Source organism: Oreochromis aureus, linkage group 4 (genome assembly GCF_013358895.1).
Source record: "Oreochromis aureus strain Israel breed Guangdong linkage group 4, ZZ_aureus, whole genome shotgun sequence".
Classification (NCBI taxonomy): domain Eukaryota; kingdom Metazoa; phylum Chordata; class Actinopteri; order Cichliformes; family Cichlidae; genus Oreochromis; species Oreochromis aureus.
The window spans coordinates 32,242,896-32,263,446 of record NC_052945.1 but is presented as its reverse complement, the minus strand read 5'-3'; the positions used below and the strand labels follow the sequence as shown (position 1 = coordinate 32,263,446).

General features: G+C 41.7%; 1 protein-coding gene across 3 annotated transcripts in view; it reads left to right on the top strand.

Moving 5' to 3' along the window:
- Positions 1 to 20,551, top strand: part of hdac5 (histone deacetylase 5) — a 56,966-nt gene that overhangs the window by 20,264 nt on the left and 16,151 nt on the right. For 2 of the 3 annotated variants that reach the window (XM_031741855.2, XM_039611067.1), the window contains exons 3-10: positions 8,862 to 8,957; positions 11,102 to 11,349; positions 11,430 to 11,574; positions 11,673 to 11,778; positions 14,723 to 14,856; positions 17,363 to 17,494; positions 17,653 to 17,762; positions 19,712 to 19,828. In XM_031741855.2, coding sequence (XP_031597715.2) covers positions 8,862 to 8,957; positions 11,102 to 11,349; positions 11,430 to 11,574; positions 11,673 to 11,778; positions 14,723 to 14,856; positions 17,363 to 17,494; positions 17,653 to 17,762; positions 19,712 to 19,828 — 1,088 coding nt within the window. Of the gene's footprint in view, positions 1 to 219; positions 326 to 8,861; positions 8,958 to 11,101; positions 11,350 to 11,429; positions 11,575 to 11,672; positions 11,779 to 14,722; positions 14,857 to 17,362; positions 17,495 to 17,652; positions 17,763 to 19,711; positions 19,829 to 20,551 lie in introns of those variants that run through there. The other variant, XM_039611068.1, reaches the window with a different exon arrangement.

The following is a 20,551-nucleotide window of genomic DNA, read 5'->3' as shown; positions in this document are numbered from 1 at the left end:
AAAAGCACAGAGGTGTTCGATTATTTTCTTTTCTTGTAATTCGCGGCCGTTTCCCGCAGAAGTTAGTTTTGAAGTTTTTAGTTTAACTGTATGGGTCTACGGCATGCCTGCGTCTCGGATGAAGAAGTGACTGGTTTAACAAAATAAAGCGCCGGCTCTCGCCTTGGCATGCTGTTGCATCCCACCGTGTCAGGATTGTGCGCCATGTTGCAGACCATCTATGAGACTGAGTCCTGTTTTTCCTCCAGCAACACAGACAGCCACCATCAGCCTCTGGAGCTCCTGAGCGGCAACAGGGGCTCCAGCGCTGCCATGCCCACCGCTGGTGAGTCATCTATGGGAAAGTAGGGGTGGGGGGAGAGGGAAGGTGGGAGGGAGGGGGTGGGGGTGCTGCGGTGTACTGGAGGTTTGATTAAAACTGATGAATAATTTGACGTTTTCTCTCATAAGGAACGCCTGTGTGGTATTTGTGTTGAAGTTTGTCAGCTGGAACAGCAGCACTCGCAGCTCGCTGAGGAAACGATGGTACCTGAGTACCATAAGTGCTCGGTGTCCACAGTTTGCGTCAAACTGTGCACTCTACAGATACATCATACACATATTTTTAGATTCAACGTGACTTCTAACATCTCGTCTGTATCGTCTTCTCGAGCAAACACATTGAGGATAAATATTGATGCATGTGTTTAGAAATCATAGATTTAATTAGAATAACTGTGTGCAGGTTTCCTGTGCTAGGCATCAGTGCTACAACACAAAAGATAGCCAACCTCACAAAATATCCTGGTTCCATAGTTTATCCCCGCACTACAGTTAGACATTTTCTTACAATTGGAACTTTCAACTCTCTTTTTTTTAAAATCAAAATATGTGTAAAAGTCTCTCTTTTTACATTGAAAGAGTAAGCTCTACATTTTATGTTAAAACAAAAAGAAAAAAGGAATCAGATTTTTAGAAATAAAGTGCAGTTGACGAGCCTGACAGAAGGTCAAAGACAGATGAGATTCAGTCTTCTTTGTAAGAAGAATATTTCACTCTTAAAGCAAAAGAGTAGCTCTCGCTCTTCTTCATGTTTCTAAGAGAAGAAGGGCAGAAAGCCCCGACCACTCTCTCTTTATCTCTTGCAAAGGGTCTGAGTATTTTTGTAGTTTATGCAGATGGTTTCTTTTTAGCTATCTCAGTCTGGACACACTTTCTGTCATTCCGTCTCATTCTGTAGATTTAAAGTTAGCTTTGGGAATCCTTTGGTGATCTTTAGGAAATTGTCAGTGTTTTAATTATTTATTTTTGGCTACTCCTATAATGCCAAACACAAATGTACACTAGTAGGAAACATGGGTGATAAAATGGATTTTCTGAGGTTTAGTTAGAGTAGAACTGGCCAAACAATGGTGCCAAAATGAGGTAAAGCAGTGTTGAAATGTAGCTTGATGACAGCAGGCTGGAACAAAGAGGATGTATATTGACTCTAATCTTTGTTTGGCTGCAGTTACAATGTTGGCTGTGTGAGTGTGTGTGAGTGTGTGTGTGTGCATGTGTGTGTGTGTTCAGAATTAAAGACTTGCAGAGATTGAAAATGCTGTTAATGAAGTAGCTTAAGATTTGTTAGATTTAGATATGTAGGGGCCCAAAATTCCTTTAAATGAAGTAATGAATTTTCTCGTAGATTGCAAAATAAAAACAACTCCCAGATCAACACACCTGATCACAACACACCTGTTTGTTTATATCATTATAACTGGTGAACCATTCACACATCTTAGGCTTCTCAAAGAAGAGAATGTCACGAAAAAGAACTTAACATATGAACTTTGATCTCACTTGTACCCTGAAATATATCGAGTCTTCTTTTGTTTGAATTTTGATTATAGCGTATAATCAAAGCCAGCCTCTCTGATTATTAGAATATTTCGAGAGATATATTACAACACACAAATGGCCCAAATGTTCAAAAATATGTTTGTCTGTACACCCATGTCTTTACTCCGTTACTCCTTTACTGTGGATTACTGCGTCAGTGCATTGTAGTTGTGGCATTGCAAAGCTGTTATTGAGGTTTCTTTGATAGTGGCCTTTGGCTTTTCTGGATTTTCGAGTTTGGGAGTTTGTCATTTTCATCTAGACAGTACTCCAGAGATTCTCTGTAAGGTTCAGGTCAGGTGAGTTCGTTGGCCAGTTTCATTTTGCACTGTGGACAAGTGCTAATACCTAGAAAAAGAAACATCTCCATAAAGCTCGTCTGCAGATTAAAGCATGAAGTGATATGGCATCACAGAGACTGTGGAGCCTTCACACTGCACTTAAAACACTGGGATATTGGAATATCTGGGATATCTTCCTTTACGTTCTTGAGCCTTGATTTCTAAATGCAATGCAACATTTACTTTCATCTGAAAAGACTTTGGGCCACTGATGAACAGGTAAGACATTTCTCAAGTCTTTGGTTCAGTAGTGGGTTAATCTTAGGAAAGTGACAGATGTAGCGTCTTTTCCTGAAGACGTCTGTGCACGGTGGTTCTCGATGCACTGGCAACAGCCTCAGTCCATCCTAAGTTTAGAATCAACTTTTCTTGACCATCGTCTCAAGACTGCAGTAATTCAGGCTCCCTGTGGATCTTTTCCTTTCACACTTTTCCCTTCCAGTAAACTTTCCATACTTTCACACAGCACTCTGTGAATCCTGTGTATCCAGCCTTTTCAGCAATGACCTAATGTGGCTTTCTCTCATTGTTGCAAGCGTCAGTGACTGTTATCTGAACAACTGTCAAGTCGGCAGTTTTCCCTTGATTGTGGTTGTTTGTATTCTACTAGAGCAAGAGAACTGTCGTGTATCTCTTGCTCTAGTAGGCTGGAACTTTATGTAACCTCAAAGTAGAAGTTCACCTTTATAAATTGTGGAAAATAATGAACTTTGTATGACATTCTATACCTAAGTAAGAGCTTGCTGTCACCTATTGCTGCAAGTGGATGTTACAGGCTCCTGTTGTATAGATAACCCTGTAATGTATTTACCACCCGTCAGCAGTATCCTTTTCTCCTATTGGTAGTTGATCCAATCCCTTGTCTCAAAGTTGAAAGTTTAAATTAGTCCCTGCCCACTATGTGTCATTAAAGGTTATTTTGGCTTTGTAAGTAGCTTAAATTCATTGACGTTCACCACACTATAATCACTGCTAGTCTGTGTGGACGCATCTGTACAGTCATGTTTATATCCACCACTGTCTGTTTTGGTCTCCACCGCCAGTTGTAGGAAATGTGCTCTGCTTTGTTCATCCGATACTTTCTCAACTTGTCCATCTGCTTAACTGTAAGCATTCAATGAGAGCTTTTTGTACTGTAAACTGTTGTCTGATGCTAAAATGACCAAGCAAGATCACAACCGTGAGACTCAACTGAAAGCTATAGAGTGTAAAAACACAATGACGAAATATACAGTGTTAAACGCTGAGGAGGCCTGCTTCATGGGGGTGATAATTCTTTGAGGTTTCGTTACTGTTACTGGTTCCCTTTACATTGTACGTGACCACTGAACCCTGAACTTGAAATATAAAAACATAATTTAGTGCATCTTTAAAGCTACGTATATTCTGTGGCACAATTAATTGTACCAGATGTTCTCAAGTACTTTCAACCCAGTGTAACACAACAGACAAGATCCACTGTGGATGACCTACAGTCTGCCATCCCATAATGCTTAACCCACCCATCAGTCTCTATAGCAACACCACACATGTGACTCCTCTCCCTCTCTCTAAGCTTCTAATTTGTCTAAAGTACACACAGCCATTATACTATTTTTACCTCACTCTCCCTCTTCCTCTGCCTTTTCTTTCTCTTGCTCTGTCTCTCTGTCTCATGGCTTTTTTTAGAGTGTTTTGCAGGGCTGACGTCATAGTGCCTATTTTCTTTTAGCAATGCAGAGTGAACAAGACAGGGAGAAAGAAAGCAGGAGAAAAGAAAAATATTGGTTTCCAGAAATACCTCCCAGCAGAAGCAGCAGAAGCAGCACCAGTGTGAAAAATGAGTGATAGAACCAGAGAAGGAGTGTAAAGTCATCCAAATTGGACTTCAAACTCCACATCCCTGATGGGATACATCATGCCATTTTCAAAATATTTGCAGTGACAAATCTTGGCCAACACTTAGTAAAGCATCTTTGACTCTGTCTGGATACTGACTGGATCACAGTTGCTTTAAAGCAGCCACATGAGGTATTCCTGTCAGAGGCAGTAGTGGGAATTTCCCAGTTACTAGATTGTAGGACTGTAGCACTGCAGCCAGGCTGACAAAGAGTCGGAGCCAAGCATTCCTTTGACCTGAACTAGTAGACTTCATTCATTTCCTCACAAATAAAATATTAAATATTCAAAAAATATTCAAAACCACCTTACAGGCAGATACTTTCAGTAGTACTGATAGACTCTTTCTCTCTGATTCATTTTTCCGAGTTAACTTCAGTAATTGTTTTCCTCCAAATCATCATCTGTTAGATTCCATTCCTACAAAAGTGCTTAATGAAGTCCCACCATTAATTAATGCTTCAATTTTAAATATAATCAGTCTCTATCTCTATTACTGGCCTGTGTACCACACGCCTTTAAGGTGGCAGTAATTAAACCTTTACTTAAAAAGCCATCACTTGACCCAGCTGACGTAGACATTATAGGCCAATCTCCAAACCTGTTTACATTGTTCTACTTTTCTCTTAATTAATCTTTTTATCTAGTAGGTTGACAATTTTCCTGAAGTATCTTTGGCCAAACGGAATCTCTTGTGTTGGTGATTTCAGTGCGTCCTTGTGTGATGGACGGATGCACACAGTGTACAGACTTGCGTTTATGGACGTAGCGTTGGACGATTGAAGCTAACAATCATTGCATTTGTTTTCTTGGTCCTTATCCATTAATTATACTGCAATTTGTGGCGCATTGATTAGCCACTTCAACTTGTTGTTTTAATAAAGAGGACATGGAAAATTCTGAATTCTTGCTAAATTACTAATGCTAGCTCTGTTTCCATGCAACCACAGATAGTACCTGATCTCCGATCAGTGAAATCAGAGCCAGCAGCAGGTTATCTAGCTTGTCTATCTACTATTAATCTACCCTCAAAGACCAGAAGTTTTTCCACAATGTGCACGCACAAACTAACAGTCCTCCTAGCTTGCCCAGCTCAAGCCAGTGTTAATGGCATATGCACACACTCATCAAATCGACTGGTGCTATGTATTCTAGGGAGGCAAGCAGACTTAAGCCTGCTTACAGAGTTAACAACTAACTGTGACTGCATGATGACAGTAATTTAAAGGATGATGGACACATGCAATGAGAGAAGCTCATGGGACAGAACACTCTTTGAGATGCAAGGAGAAATTTTGATGTTTATTTTTTACATGTTACTGGACAAGCAGTGGTGGCTTTGCTTGCCCTGATTGAATGCCACTGATGAACATTTAGATTTAACCATTTATTAATTTTTGCCATTGAAGCAAGCCAGCAAAAAACTGGATGGGTGATCTATTTATAGATTTATCTAAAAGGGATAAGCTAAGCGAAAGTGTGGGCAACCAATAAAAACACACTTGGCAGAGATATTTTTTTGCTAAGATATTTACTAATTCCAGCTTTTAAAATGAATAGAAAAATATCTATAGATTTTTTTGTGTTTCTTTCTTTAGTGTTGCTCAGACACAGTGAGCTGTATGATGGCATTCCCTTCCTGTAAACATTTTTCCCCAACTTTATGACATTAGCATTACTCAATTAACTACTAAGACTACAGGTAATTAAAAGAATAGTAATCATTTTTCACTTCTATTTGAGTTTAATTTTTCAAAAAAAGGTTTTTGAATTAGTTTAGTTTCATGGAGTTTCTGTAGTGGATTTACTACCCTCAGTTTACTTTTTACTTCATGTATTTTTTGATTCTTTTTTTATCTTTTGAAATGTTTGGTCTTAGTTCAGTATTATTAGTTTTAGAGTCTTTTTAATAGAATTTAGATTCTTAGATGTGGGGTTATAATAAAATAAAAACCCTTGCACTATTAACAGATCTGGGGCTTAAGTGAAACATATTGGCAGAGACATTTCCTCAGTTTTTTGTTTAACTTTGGATCTTTTTTAAGTACAGAATATTATTTCAGCTAATTGGAGTTCCTTTTGAGAAGGCTGGTTTTTGTTTTTCTTTCAGTTCACCAAACATGTTTCTTCACGCCTTCATTTTTAGCTTGCTTTATAATAAGCTCTCTGGCTTTATGAGGTTCATTCATTTTCTTGACCTAGTCACTGTGTAGAAAGTGTGCCTGTGTAACTTATTAGGGCCAGGGTATAATGACCAGTCTGTCCTCGTTTCCATCCAGATACATTGACTGGACGAAGTGGACTCACAGTCCGTCTTTCATTCTTTTTTACTGCATCTGCCGTGGTGCATGAATGACTGCGTGGTGCTGCAGTGAGCGGTAGTCAGTTAGAAGCTGATACTGGATGATTGACTAAAATGTTGCCTGAGCCCTGCCTCTGTGTCAGACTGTACGTTAGTGTGTGTGTTTACCAGACTATAAATGTCTTCAGTTTGACGTCAGACGCTGGCTGCTGTGGAATGCTGCTCTGTTGCCAAACGGACTGTTGTACCCACACTCACAGACCGGTCTCTCACGTACACACACATATACAGACAGAGTGTGTGTTGTAGTGGAAGGGGAGACACGTGCGTCACAGTGAAACTCCAGAATATTTGTTTAGGTAATTTGTGAACGGCTGCACACATATGCACAGACACACTTGTTTATCCAGAGCTCCCACTTTTTGGGCATTTTTGGTCACAAACCAGCAGCCTGAAAAGCTTCTGCTGATTTTATATACCTGTGTCATGAAGCACTTGTTCACTCGTTGTAGATCCACTTCATGTTTCTCTTCAGCTTTGCTATGATCTGAAGCCAAAGTCGTCACAATCTCCCAGGACAGGGCTAACAGGCTTGGCCCTACTGTGGATGTTCGTGTTTGATTAGCTTAGAAGCCGCGTGGGAAGCGTCGGACATCAGAGACCAATCGGTCCAACTCAGAAAGGTCAAAGGTCAGACTTCACAGTAGGCAAAACCTAATTAAATTTCCTCCCTGGTCTGCAGACAGGAAATGTCCTGACGTCACAGCGTGCTGCAGTGTGTGGCGTTTTCTAAGAAGTAGCCTGATCCTCTTGCAGGGGTCACCAGGAGAGCAAAGCCCTTCTCCTGGACACAGTGATGGCTGCTGATGGAGCAGGAATACTAGGACCTCTCTGCCCCTCTCTCTCATTACTCTCATCTTTTACTCCCAGCACTAAATTACAAATGACCAGAGTATCCGTCATATGGGAGTGAAGAAAGTAAGAAAACAGATTTGTATTGGTTTATTAAAGTTACCTTTCACATTTTATCTCACACCCCCTTCACTGGTATGGACATTAATCTATGAAGAAGAAGAATGTTTTCTGCGTCTTTCTCAGTCCCTCTGAGGTGCGGATCTGCAGCTTCTCCATCCCAGCATACACACTGTGTGTTGATGGTGACAGTGCTTGTTGGTGCAAATGTAACACTTCTTTTTCTTGTAAGGGAAAAACACAAACAGTCTATGAAAACATTTAGGGAACGTTCAAACATTCAAAGTGAGAAAGGGAGAGTTTTCCACTGCCAGGCTCACAGTTCATCTGGCATTGCTCCAGGTATCTTATATCAGCAGCCTGGAGTGCACATCATTATCTAAATTACAGGTTATCTTATCTAAAATATAAACATGGGCTAATGATCTAAGTAAATATTAGCAGACAGACTGTTATGGGTGCGTGCATTGAGTCCAACATGGTTAAAACGTCATCTGATCTCCCAAAGTCCTGGACAGCTACGCAGGACCTTCGCCATCCCCATCCCCAGTGTTAACCTGTTGCTTCTCTGCACTTCCAAGAGCCAAAACTAAAGAATCAGTCCAAATGAGATCATACGAACTCTCCCTCTTTCTCTCTCACTAACATTCACTTATACACACAAGTGATCAGTATAAGCTGATTGGAGCTGCTAAGCTGATTGGAACCTTCCGATCCAAGCGCTGCTGAGTCTTGTAGCTTAAATGTACTTGTGAAAAAAAAGAAGAAGAGTACATTACAACAAATGCAGAGAGCGAGTGACGACAGTCAGCTTAAACAGAGTACATTTCTGTACCCACACGAATGATGCTTCTTTTCTGTTAAAATGAAGCCGTCCTTTTAAGTTATTGTGAAAAAGCCTTTAAGAGAGTAGCCAGTGTCCAAGAGCAGGTTTTGTTTGTAGGTTATATTTACAAAAGTGACCAATTAATCAGTATCACAGCTCGGAATTATTAATCAGAGGTCATAGTCTGTTGGCACACTTAAAAAAAATCAGCTGCTAGGCTTAGCTAGGCTTTGTCTGGAGCAGGAAATCAATACGAATCTGGCATTTCAATTAAGAACAAGTGTTACTGGTGGACGCCTAAAACACTCAATTCTGTTCCTGTCTCTTTACTTGCTACTTGTACTACTGTAATAATCTGTCACTATTAGTGTGTAAAGCACATGTTAGCATGTTACTGCAGTGTCCTTTAGTGTAGCCATGCTGAATAAAGGCTGACTAAAGCACTGAAACTCAGTGCTACCCACTGCTAGGCTAATGCTAAGCTTGTGAATATTTTTAGGCAGCAGGACTGTCCCCCTCACTTTTCTTACAACACTATCACAGCCCATCTGAATGACATGGAAGCTGTCTGTATGTGGGTGTGTATGGGATGAGTGATGCAATAATCTTCTGTGTCCCTGACATTTTCCACACTAATCAATCACTCATTTCTCTATTCTCTCTCTCGCTGTCTTTCCTGCAGTAGTGGAGGTGAAGAGCAGCCTCCCATCAGGCATGCAGAGCCCAGTAGGAACAGCAAGCGAGCAGAGAGGAGGAGGAGGAAGTGGTGGAGAAGGTGGTGAGTAGGGAGTCCTCTAAGAGTCCTTGAAGTGGGAGGTGTGTGTCTGTGTGTGTGTGGTGGTACAAATTTTAAAAAATAACCAGAATGTGGGAAGTGAAGTGTCTGATGCTTCAAATTTGACACTCACAGTGTGCCTAATGTGCCTCACCCCAGTGAATGATATACATACCTATGGCTATGTATGTCATATATATCATGGACAGTGTGCAAGAAGGATGTAGCTCCCGTGATGTCACCCACCGGTTTGGGAAGTCCTGGTACGAAACTTTCAAATCAGAGTTGGTGTTTGTGGGTTTTTACAAACCCCTGTGATGAGCGAGGGGGGATCTGACTACGACGTTTCATTCATTAGCCGGTGTAAAGTGTAAAATCCTTCTTTAGTAATATCAGAATAACCAAAACTGGGCTTAACATGGGCTCATAGGCTACGTTCACACTGCAGGTCTTAATGCTCAATTCCGATTTTTTGATCAAATCTGATTTTTTTGTCTGCTTGTTCACACTACAAATAAAATGCGACTGCAAACGCGCTCTAGTGTGAACGCTCAAAGCGGCCCGCATGCGCAAAAGAAGATGTCACACACAACGCGCTCTGTTTAGACCCAGAGCAAACAATATTGTTTGACTGATGGCCCTTAATATAAAGACTTCAGACTTTACGTTTCCCAATTTTTGCGTCTGTCCAATTTGGCGTCTGTCTTGTGTCAGTGACGTAAAAGACGGATTTAATGCGACATGACCGTTCACACAGCAGTCGCTTTCTAAAACATCGGATATGTATCGGATTCAGTACCACATACGAAAGTGACCCAGATCGGATTTGAAAATATCGGATTTGTGCCGTTCACACTGTCATACCATGATATGGGTCGCATAGGGTCAAAAAAGTCGGATTTGATGCGCTTTCGCCTGCAGTGTGAACGTAGCCATATTCAAAGTGTTTACAGAGGTCACTTTCACACAGAGCACAAAAAAGTATGCAGGTATGAGGCAGCCAATCAGGACTGTGCTTAGTCTTTACATTTCAAGCACAGGCCTGATTGGATAACAAACAAAACCTTCTCCAAAGCATCTCTTCTTATTTTAGCAGGTTGTAAACATCTGTGAGACCATTTGCTGGACTTCAGGGGGAGAAATGTTGTGCCACTCCTGCCTGATAGATAGTCCTGGTTCTTCTTTCTTATAGTTTTCTCACAGTTTAATGAAGCAACCATGAGACCATGGTGCTGTAATAGATGCAGGGTACAGTTTAGCATTGCCTTGCTGAAATATGTAAGGCTTTTCCTAAAAAAACATCAGCTGGATGGGAGCACAAGTTTCTCTCAAACCTGTGTATAGTTTTCAGCACTGATGATTTACAGATGTGCAAGCTTCATACCATCCTTTGAAGTGAGCACTAATACTGATGATCTTTAGTTTGGAGGGCTGAGCTTCTGTTTTTGCCAAAAAGAATTTCAAATTTCTAATCATCTGAAGACAGAAAGGTTTGCCTCAGTCCGTTTTAAATAAGAAGACGGTGGTGTTTAATGATCATGTTCACATAGTGCTTCTTCTTCTTCTTTGCACAATAGAGCTTTAACCTAAGTTTGTGGATGGGACGGTGCACTGTGCTGCCTGAGAACCTGAAGATCAGGGTCATCCAAGACTGATTTTTGGCCTTATCCTTTTTGCACAGAGATTTCTCAGATTTTCATAATCTTTTGATATTACTGCTGTAGATGATAAGATAGTCAAAGTTATCACAATTATACAGTATACAAGACCCAATTCTGTTACTGACATGCTGCCAATAAACCAATATCAGATGCAAAATGTTGCTCCAGCTCATTTTATTAACATTTACCTTTGCAGCCTTTAGTTTCTCACCTTCTAACTTTTTGAAACATGTTGCTGCTGTCAGAATATAATATTTTTCATAAAATAAATAAAAGATCTCAGTTTAGATTTTAGCTTTTAAATACGTCCAGTGTAATGGCTGCTGTAATGTTCTTTAAACACTTTTGCTGTAAGGAAATAAAAAAAATAATAATTAAGAAATGGAAAAAATGCAGTAATTCAAAACAGACTGCAGACATGCAGAATCAGAAGCTCAGCTGTGCACTTGGGTAAAGTTGATGCCATGTTGTTTGTGACATTTCCAGGTGGGAGTCCAGGAGAAAGCCCGGGAGGAGGAGGAGGCCCGGTGGACCTGCGAACTGAGCCCAGGGTGGGGTCTCTCTCCGGGGGTGGAGTGGTGGACACAGCCCTGAGAGAGCAGCAGCTCCAGCAGGAACTCATTCTCCTCAAGCAGCAGCAGGAGCTCCAGAAACAGCTGCTATTTGCAGAATTTCAGAAAAAACACGAAGTGCTAACAAGACAACACGAAGTCCAGCTGCAGGAACATTTAAAGGTGAGCTGAAGCACCGGCTCTCTTTTCTGTTGCCTTATTCCAGGAACCATTCAAAAACCTGTGTGTGTGTTTGTGTGTAGCAACAACAGGAGCTGCTGGCAGCCAAACGACAGCAGGAGCTGGAGCAGAAGAGGAAGCTGGAGCAGCAAAGACACGAAGAGCAGGAGAAACAACGACTGGAGCAGCAACTGCTGCTGCTGAGGAACAAGGAGAAAGGCAAAGAGAGTAGGTCATCCTGCTGCTACTCGCAGACCACAGGCTGTTTGCATACAGACAGGGAAGTGGCCTGATTGCTTTGTGTGTTTGTGTGTGTGTTTTGGAAGGTGCCATTGCCAGCACAGAGGTGAAGCTGAAGCTGCAGGAGTTCCTTCTCAGTAAGAAGGAACCTGGTTCTGGCGGACTAAACCATTCCTTCTCCCCAAAGTGCTGGTGAGAACCAAACCTGTTTCAGAGTGTGTGTGTGTGTAGAAATTGTAAAGTGTTTCCCACTGATGGTTTGACCTTCTGAACCAGAACTACAGAGCCTCATATAACATGCACTTAACACACTTAGCTATGAAAATAAAACACAGAAATAAAACAAAGTAGGACCTGAGAGATATCTTGGAGTGGAGTGTGAGGGCACTGCTTTACCCACGATATCATAAAGTTGTGTTTTTGTTGTCTTGATGTAGAGAAATAAGCATTAAAACACATGTTGCTTTGGTTTTACACAGTTATACCTCGTTACCATGGTTATATGTAGTATTTGAGGGCACATGATGCAAGTTGGTGAGTACCTCTATCTCATTAAATTGACAGTATACAGTTAATGTACTACAGTCATGTCTTAGGTCACTGGATGGTAACATAATCACTGTGACACCCTGTGTGTGCATGGTGCAGTGATGCACAAGCAATGACTATGGCTCAGCAATAGCAATAGTAAGCAATATTTATCTATGTGGCACTTTTCCAGACACGAGTCACAAAGTGTTTTATGGAAAACGCTGTGAATAATGCAAACAGTGTGAAAGAAAGACTGAGGAAAAACGTGAGAATGCAAAAATACTGTTCGGATCATTAAAGAACATGGACATTAGATAAAGAGAAGTTACAAAGACAACAACGTACACAGCAAAGAAGAAACCGAACTGGTGCAAAACACGTCACTCAAACACCGAGGACACTGATCTGTCTTCAGCTGACTTTAACAGGGTCACAGCAGAGCTCACAGGTGCAGGTGCAGCCGTCCACAGGCCGGACTCATGGTTCCAACAATAATGTAACGCTGTTAGAGCTGAGTGACCAAGCTCAAGGGTGAAGATGAAGAATTTAGGACACCATGCAAGGGAGCCTGCGATGCTCTGTAGGAGGAAACATTCAGATTGGCTCCTGAATGCAACAGAGAGACGTTGAGGGTTGTGCTGGGCATTGATTTCTATTTCAATAATCGATTTGATTTGAATCAATTTTGACTCAGACAGTCAGAAATATTATAATTCTGATCATTTATCAGTACTGACACTTGTGAGATTTCATCAGAGGTGTAAGCATCACAGCAGATGCCTTTGTGTCAAAGTAACTGAGGATAAAACAGAAAAAAACATGAAGGAGATTTTCCTGGTCTGGCTTTTTATAGCAGATAACCTTAAAAATATTCTGCAGTAGATCAAAAACTGAAGAAAACCATGAATCAACATACGAACATTACCTGATGATGCTGAAGTGAAGCAGAGCAAAGTTACAGAGGCTTTATTAGAGACACAGCTAAGCGTTTTGCAATTTGGCATAAATTTTAAAAAATTTACATTTCTTCGGTATTGAGATCAGGCTTTGTTGTCGGAGGTCATTTTTGTACAGCACTGTACACAACAGTAGACTGGTTCGTAATAAGCAAGCAAATAATGCAGAAAACAGAGATTTGAGATGGGAAACTGTTCTTGAAGCACACTGAGAGGAAGTGCAGGAAGTGTGATTTTATCGTGGTGGAAGCAGAACAGCCGAAGTAAGAGGGAATTCATGACGATGTTTATCAAATGTGAGGCGTAGTTTTGATCTTTTGCTGCTCGTTCAGTGAATTTTGGTTGGAGAGCGACAAAACCTGCAGCATCAGAATCTGTGAGCTGTCGGATTTCAGCCCTGACGGCGTGTCCGTGTACGTGACGTCGGGTGAACGATCCGCGCTTTGTGTTTACGTCTTTGTGCAGAATCCGTTTACCTGCTCTCATTTGCTGTTTTAGCTGTTTAGTGGTTGTTGAAATAGTTTTGTGAGCTTTAACCTGAGATTCTGGCATTTGTGGCAAAATACATATGTATTTAAAAAACGATTCAGGATTTACTTTATTTTATTGAAGCTAAAATCAATTTGAATCTGGAAAATCAATTTTTAAACCCAGCCCTAGTTGAGGGGACTCTTATGTAGACCAGCAGTAGCATTTTTGAATTTGGGTGGGAAGAGAGTCGTGTACTTTCCCCCCTTTTTATTTTAGTAAATGTTTCCCAGTTTGTTGAACTTGCCTCTTGAGTATTTTAGTGCTGTTTATCTAAATAAAAGTTCCCGCCTGTAATAAAACTCCAGCAGTTTCGAGTGCTCCAAATTAAAGTTTGGTTGTGTTATCTTAATGAGGCGCTGTCTATGACAGCTATTAAAGTTTCATTATCACCTGTTCTAACAGAAGCGTCACATGTTCAGTTTTCCTACAGCAGAGCAGACCAAAGATTTTCCAGTTTTGATCCTCCTATAGAAAACGTCGATCCCAAAACTGCTCGCTTTGTATTTCCAGTGAGCTGAGCTCTTTTTCCTTTTCTGCTATTAATAACTGCTCAGCCACAAACCCATCGTTCTGTGATGTATGTTTTTTTTCAGTCTGATGTGTGGATAATCACCTGAATCATGTTAAAAAAATATTGCTCCAACACCTCAGACACATCTCCATAACACACGCTAACATATCAGACACCTACGCCTGAATGACAAAAAGCTGTCACTTCCCATGTACGTAATGTGTTCCCTGTCTGAAAAGGGCCGCAGACGACACGATGCCACGTCCTGTTAAAATCAGCAGGGCCAGAAGCAACCGGCAATGTTCACTGATCTACAACAACAACAGAAAAGGTCAGGTTTCAGTGTCATAAGCTTTTACTCAGACCCGTTCTGCAGCAGCTATAACACAGGAGGAAATTAAAGGAAGAAGCACAGAGAGAATGTTTCCACACTGACAATCAAAGGAAATAACGCAGCATTCTAGGAAGTGTAGGAAATGACTAAATGACGTACAAGTCCCTCAAGAACCTGGGCAGAAAATGACATTCAGCGCTCGGTCTCATGGTACGATAAAAGGGTTTTCCCAGGCAGCTGATCTGCCTTCTGTTTGGGTGTTTGTGTCTGCAGGGGAGCCCAGCACACCTCCCTGGAGCAGAGCTCGCCTCCGCAGAGCAACACACCGGGGACTCCTCCTTCCTATAAACTGCCCCCTCTCCTGGGGAACTATGAGGGCAAAGACGACTTCCCACTCCGCAAGACGGGTACGAGTGTGTGTGTGTGTGTGTGTTTGCACGTACACCATTCATAAGGTATGCAAAGGTGGTGCAGTATTCTCATACAATTACTTACTTGTGAAATAAGTATTGCAGACTAATTGCTTTACCTGGACCTGGATCAAAAGTGTGTAGATACTCCCCAATGCAACTGACAATTCCAACCTACCAGAAGAATCTCATTTATATTAAAGGTGTTTAGGTCTGCCCCAGGGCAGCTGTGGCTACAACTGTAGCTGCCTCCACCAGTGTGTGAATGTGAGAGTGAAGGAATAGTGGAATTGTAAAGCGCTTTGAGGGTCTCGAAAAGCGCTATATAAATACAATCCATTATTATCATTATTATTATTAGGTGGATCCACACATGAACACAGGTGGAGTCCCGATGGCCGAGCAGTTGTTCCTATTATACTTTGCAGTCTGTTGCCTGGGTGCATGAGTAGTCGGTGCATTGTAAAAGTCTCTGTGAAAGACGGAGTGAGTAAAGTAAATTTCGCTCAGTGGTCGAACCAGACGGACCCTAGCGGACTCGCTGATGGAGAAAGTTTAAAACACACATAACAATGTAGCTGTGATATGCTACATGCAAAGCAACTGTGGGCACGTCTCAGGTTCATTTTACTCAGCAGCTATCAGTGGAGGTGAAGAAAACCTCATTTTACTTATGAAGGGGCGTCAAACAATGATACAGTCATCTACACAGTCTGAGTCTGTTCTAACAGGGCCCGACCGTCCGCTACAAATCGATGCACGACAAGCCCACAAAGTGAAGCTCGGTCACAGTCAGAGCACATCAGCTGATCCCCACGTCAGCTGATCCCCACGTCAGCTGACGATTTACAGTTGGTAACTCTTACACAGGGAGCTGTGTTTAGCTTGAACCTGCACACAGATGCTGGACATCTGGAAGGGAGTTTGCAGCCCACCTCCACCCCAGCTCTTTCTTTCATGCTATTTCTGAATTGTCCTATCTGTCGTCATCTGTCCTGTGGTGGGATCTTGTTGTTGCTCTCCCTGCCTAAGGCTTTTCATGTGTGCACATGGAAAGTGGAGGTTCTCAAATAGATGCCGCCAAATATAAAGGGCTGCAGATGGAAACATCATTTTCTTTTGACTGTTGTGGTCTCAACTGAAGTAGCAGTTACCGGATAACATGTTTGCCTCTGTAGTTAAATTGTTTAAATGCTCAGCATACAAAGGTCGCCCACAACACTCCAAGACAGGCAAGAGCGCAGCAGCTGGGCTACGTGAAGCTCACATGGATGTGTGTTCCCTTCTGGGTGTGACATGTGGCAGGACCTCCGTACTGAATCTGCACCACCCGGCTCATGACTGCAAAGACTGTAGTTGTCACTCGTGCACAGCACATAGGTCTGAGGTATTTTAGCTTTACTTTATATAGTAGGAGGCTGCTCTGATGTATCTTTATACACACATATATATATATATATGTGTGTGTGTATATGATTTGATCATATACATGTCCATACACCCAGCTTCTAATGCTCCTACACTGAATTATAATCATAGTCTGCAACCTAGCTAGCACCAGGGTGAAGCAGTTTCAGTGTAGGGTTAGCACAAGGTTGTATTTTAGCTACATGCTCTCTCTCGTGCATCATGGCTTCACAGTTTGTCTTTTACAGGGTTTCTGTTTCAGTTATGCCATGTAGATGTGCACGTACCCTAACCTCCCAGCAACCTGCCAGATTTTAAGAGGTTCAAATTTGTGCTAGATGGAAAATTGACTACAATTGCAGATAGAAGCATCCATGCTGTGTTGTTTTCAGCTCTAAAGGGTTCTTCCTTTTAGCCAGTCGTCCAAATATAGAGGCAGGAACACTTTGTAGATGTGCATGACACAGGTGCTCTTCAGTGGCACTTGTGTAAATCACATAGACCAGATTAAACTCACTCTTTGTAAATATACTCCAGTGTGTCCCGGGATACCGTGTCCAGGTTCTGCTGCCTGGCTCGCAATAATGAAAATGGTTTTTAGCATAACAAATGCCAGGCAGAGCTGTCATTGCCTGCCCTGATGCCACCGGGTAAGCAGTGACATATTATCCCTCTGGATCCAGATACTGTTTATGGCACTGAAAACTTCATGTTTTCCCTTCTACTGTTTATTATCCTCACCTTGACCCATACACCAAAAATAGCTTGAAATCCACTGTGGCTGCTCATTTAGCAAACGACCCAGCCAAATTGTAATGTAGGATTAGCAGACTTCTCGGTCTGCCCTGATAGAATCTTGTTGGCAAGTCACCAGGTGACTTAAAATATCACTGAAGTCCTCTGCCAAAACAAACCACTGCATGTTACCATTGACCTATAATGAAAAAGGAAAACAAGACAGATCAGCAGCCGACAAAATAACAGTTCTTCTTTCACCTGCGTTCCGAGCACAGCTTAGTATTTACAGGAAATGGTCTGTTACACTCATGTCTCTGAGCTGAGCAGTTTTATCTCCCCTCTCTCTTTACTCGTCCAGTCTCTGAGCCTAACCTGAAGGTGCGTTCACGCTTGAAGCAAAAAGTGGCAGAGAGGCGGAGCTCCCCTCTCCTCCGCAGGAAGGACGGAACTGTCATCAGCACCTTCAAGAAGAGAGCCATAGAGATATCAGGTGAGCAGAGACGCTTACGTTTTCATTCTGAGAAGATGTGCAAAGTGCAAATAAGCTCTCAGGTGCAGAGTGTTTAGTGTGAATAGCTGCTTTAATCAGAAATTTAAAATGAATTCCTCTGCTGCTCATTTATTCCTGTGTCTGTGTCTCTCCACCAGTTTCCTCTCTCTGTAACAGTGCTCCGGGGTCAGGTCCCAGCAGTCCCAACAGTTCCAATACAGCTATTGCCAACGGCAATACTGGATCAGTCCCCAACATACAGACTGAGGTACACGCGCACACACACATAGGCTGGCTTCATTTTCATTTCTTCAAACTCGACACGAAGCTCGAGTTTGCCCCCTGCAGTTCAGTGTGGAGCACTGAATCAAAAATGACGATATGGGGGAAACTGTAACAGACGACATGTAAGCAGCTGTGTGAAAGTGATGATTGAGCAGCAAAAGGCAGCATTTAATCACCTTGAACTTTGGCAGGACTCTGACTTTGCCCCTGTGTTGGATTCTTTGCTGTATCTGCAGAGTGTTTCTGTGTGTAGTTGTGTTTTCTGTTCTGTACGTTGTGTTTGCTGTGCATACTTTGGTGCTGTTTGGCTCACAGCCAAAGTATAAACCATTTTAGCACTCAACAAAAATCTTGGAAAAGAAAACATCCTGGAATTTTTATTGTTTGTCAAATGTCAAAGATAAAATTGCTCGCTCACTATGACGCAGAAATAGGGCTGCAAAAATACTGACTTATAAATATCTGACTGTACCTTTAGTGGTTCAGAGCTAGTCACTGGAGGGAAACTCTAAAGTACTCCCTGCACCCTGGAGGGGGGATTTTATTTGTATCCTTGTGGTTTGTGCTTACAGAGACAAATCTTGAACCTCTAATTACAGTTTCACAATAGTATAACAGAATAAAAAGAGACATTTAAAAAAGGCCACAGAAAATTCAGAATCGTTTTGCTGTGAGGGATCTGCACCACCCCTACAAGATCAAACTTCAGCAATGTCTACAATTATTTTTATTTACCTTTGAAGAAAAAAAAGCAAAACCTACAAATCTAAATGTAAAATTATAATTTAACATAATTTCTTTTTTTATTTGACAGAGTATTGATTCTCGATACTGGAGAATAAAATCAAGAAGAATTTGAAGTATGTAGCCTTTACTACTCATGAATGAGGTACAGTGATTAGTGTTAAAGGGTTTCAGTGGAATAATACACTTTTCCTGTGCCCTTATTTTTGGGAACGTAGAGTGTGTGATGTGAATTACATAGATCCCATAATGGAACCCTGTGGTACACCACCAGATGTGCCATATCTGCAATAGGTTTTGCTGTTTTGTTGATAAGAGACAAACCATACTGAGATGATATCCAGAGTTCACCTAACAGACAAACCTTAGTTGTAGCCTCAGCAGAGTTGGTTGGTTTTGGTTGGTTATTTCAATATATGACTTTAAAGACACATGAAATGATTCGCCTGACATTTTTTATGTTTTCGTTGTAAGTCTCTATGAAGATAATATGACAAAGCAGTTAAATAATCATGTTTCGGATTACTCATTTACACTCTGCTCGATGCCGTTTGGATTACCTGGTTGTTGTGTTTGGCTACAAGTGGGTACACAGAACGCCCTCTGGTGGTCAAACTATCCAACATCAATGCTCATAACATGGTTTCCCATCTCTTTACTTTTTGAGTTTTCAATTGTTGGGCATTATAAACACTGATACTGAGATATCAGTCGGGCTCTAGTTAGAGATTAAAGTCAAGCATGGCCAAAGACAGTTTGATTTCATTTTTTCATTTTATTCCAGAGGCATATTTCTAAGGGTGGTGTTGAATATGGATAATATACTGGGCACAACTGTATCAAATGCATGTTTAAGCAGGCTCTATGGAGTAATGTTTAAAGGCCTTCATGGCTGACAAGACTGCTCTGTTTATTTAAGCTGAGCGAGTGTGGAACAAATGCCATGGAAGTTTCCTGTTTTTGTGCTCCTCCAAGAAACTTCCAGGAAATGGTCTGGTAACAAGAATAAGTAGTTAATTATGTTTTGCCCCAGTATGTGCTAAATTTGACAAACTGTGTACCTGTGATGACTGCAAATATGAAGCGGCATCAAACCATAGTACTGAACCACAGACCAACTTTTGAACTGCTGCTGTTTCCTCCCTGTGCAGGACACTAAAAACTGCTTGCTTGTTTATTTTTCTGCAGCTGAGGTCTCTCCATCAGACGCTGGGGGCTGATGGGACATTGAGTCCTCTGAGTCTCTACACCTCACCCTCCCTGCCGAATATCTCGCTGGGCCTCCCTGCCAACACACACATCACGGTGAGTCACTGTGGTGCATATATCCATTGACACAAGAACACACAAACACACACTATACACCCCCACACCGATGGACTCGCCACGCACACTGTTACACAGTGGATGTACCTGTAGTTCTATAAGTATCTGCATATCCTGTTTTTTCTGAGCTTGGTTCTGATGGAGGTTTCTTCCTGTTAAAAGGAAGTTCTTCCTTCCCGCTGTCACCAAATGCTCAGTCATAGACAGTTGTGGGATTGGTGTGATTGCTGGGGTTGCTTGCTAACATTGCAGGGTCTTTACTTAACAATATAAAGTATCTTGTGCCAGCTGTTGTTGTTAAATGGAGCTGTATAAATGAATTGGGAAAGGGCTTGCCGAGGGTGTCAATCAGTCATTTGCCAGTGACTTCTTTACAACTGGCCTCCTTGTTGTGAGCGTAGAAGTCGCCTCATTGTCGCTTTGCTTTTTAAACTCAGGTGGTTCGTCTAACTGACGTGCACTTTTGTTACAAAGCAGTCAGTCTTACTCACTTACACTACGTGATCCATAAAGCAGTGGCTCTTCTTTTTCTATATGTGTGTAGTTTTCCACACAGAAGTAAACCAAAGGAGGCCTTTTTATTTCCATGACTGTTGATTTTGGTGAGAGATCACTTTCAGCTTGCACGTGTAAGCGAGTGCTATCCTTAAAATGTATGATTTGGTTAAAAGCTCTTTTTCCAGTGGGTTTTTTGATGTCTGC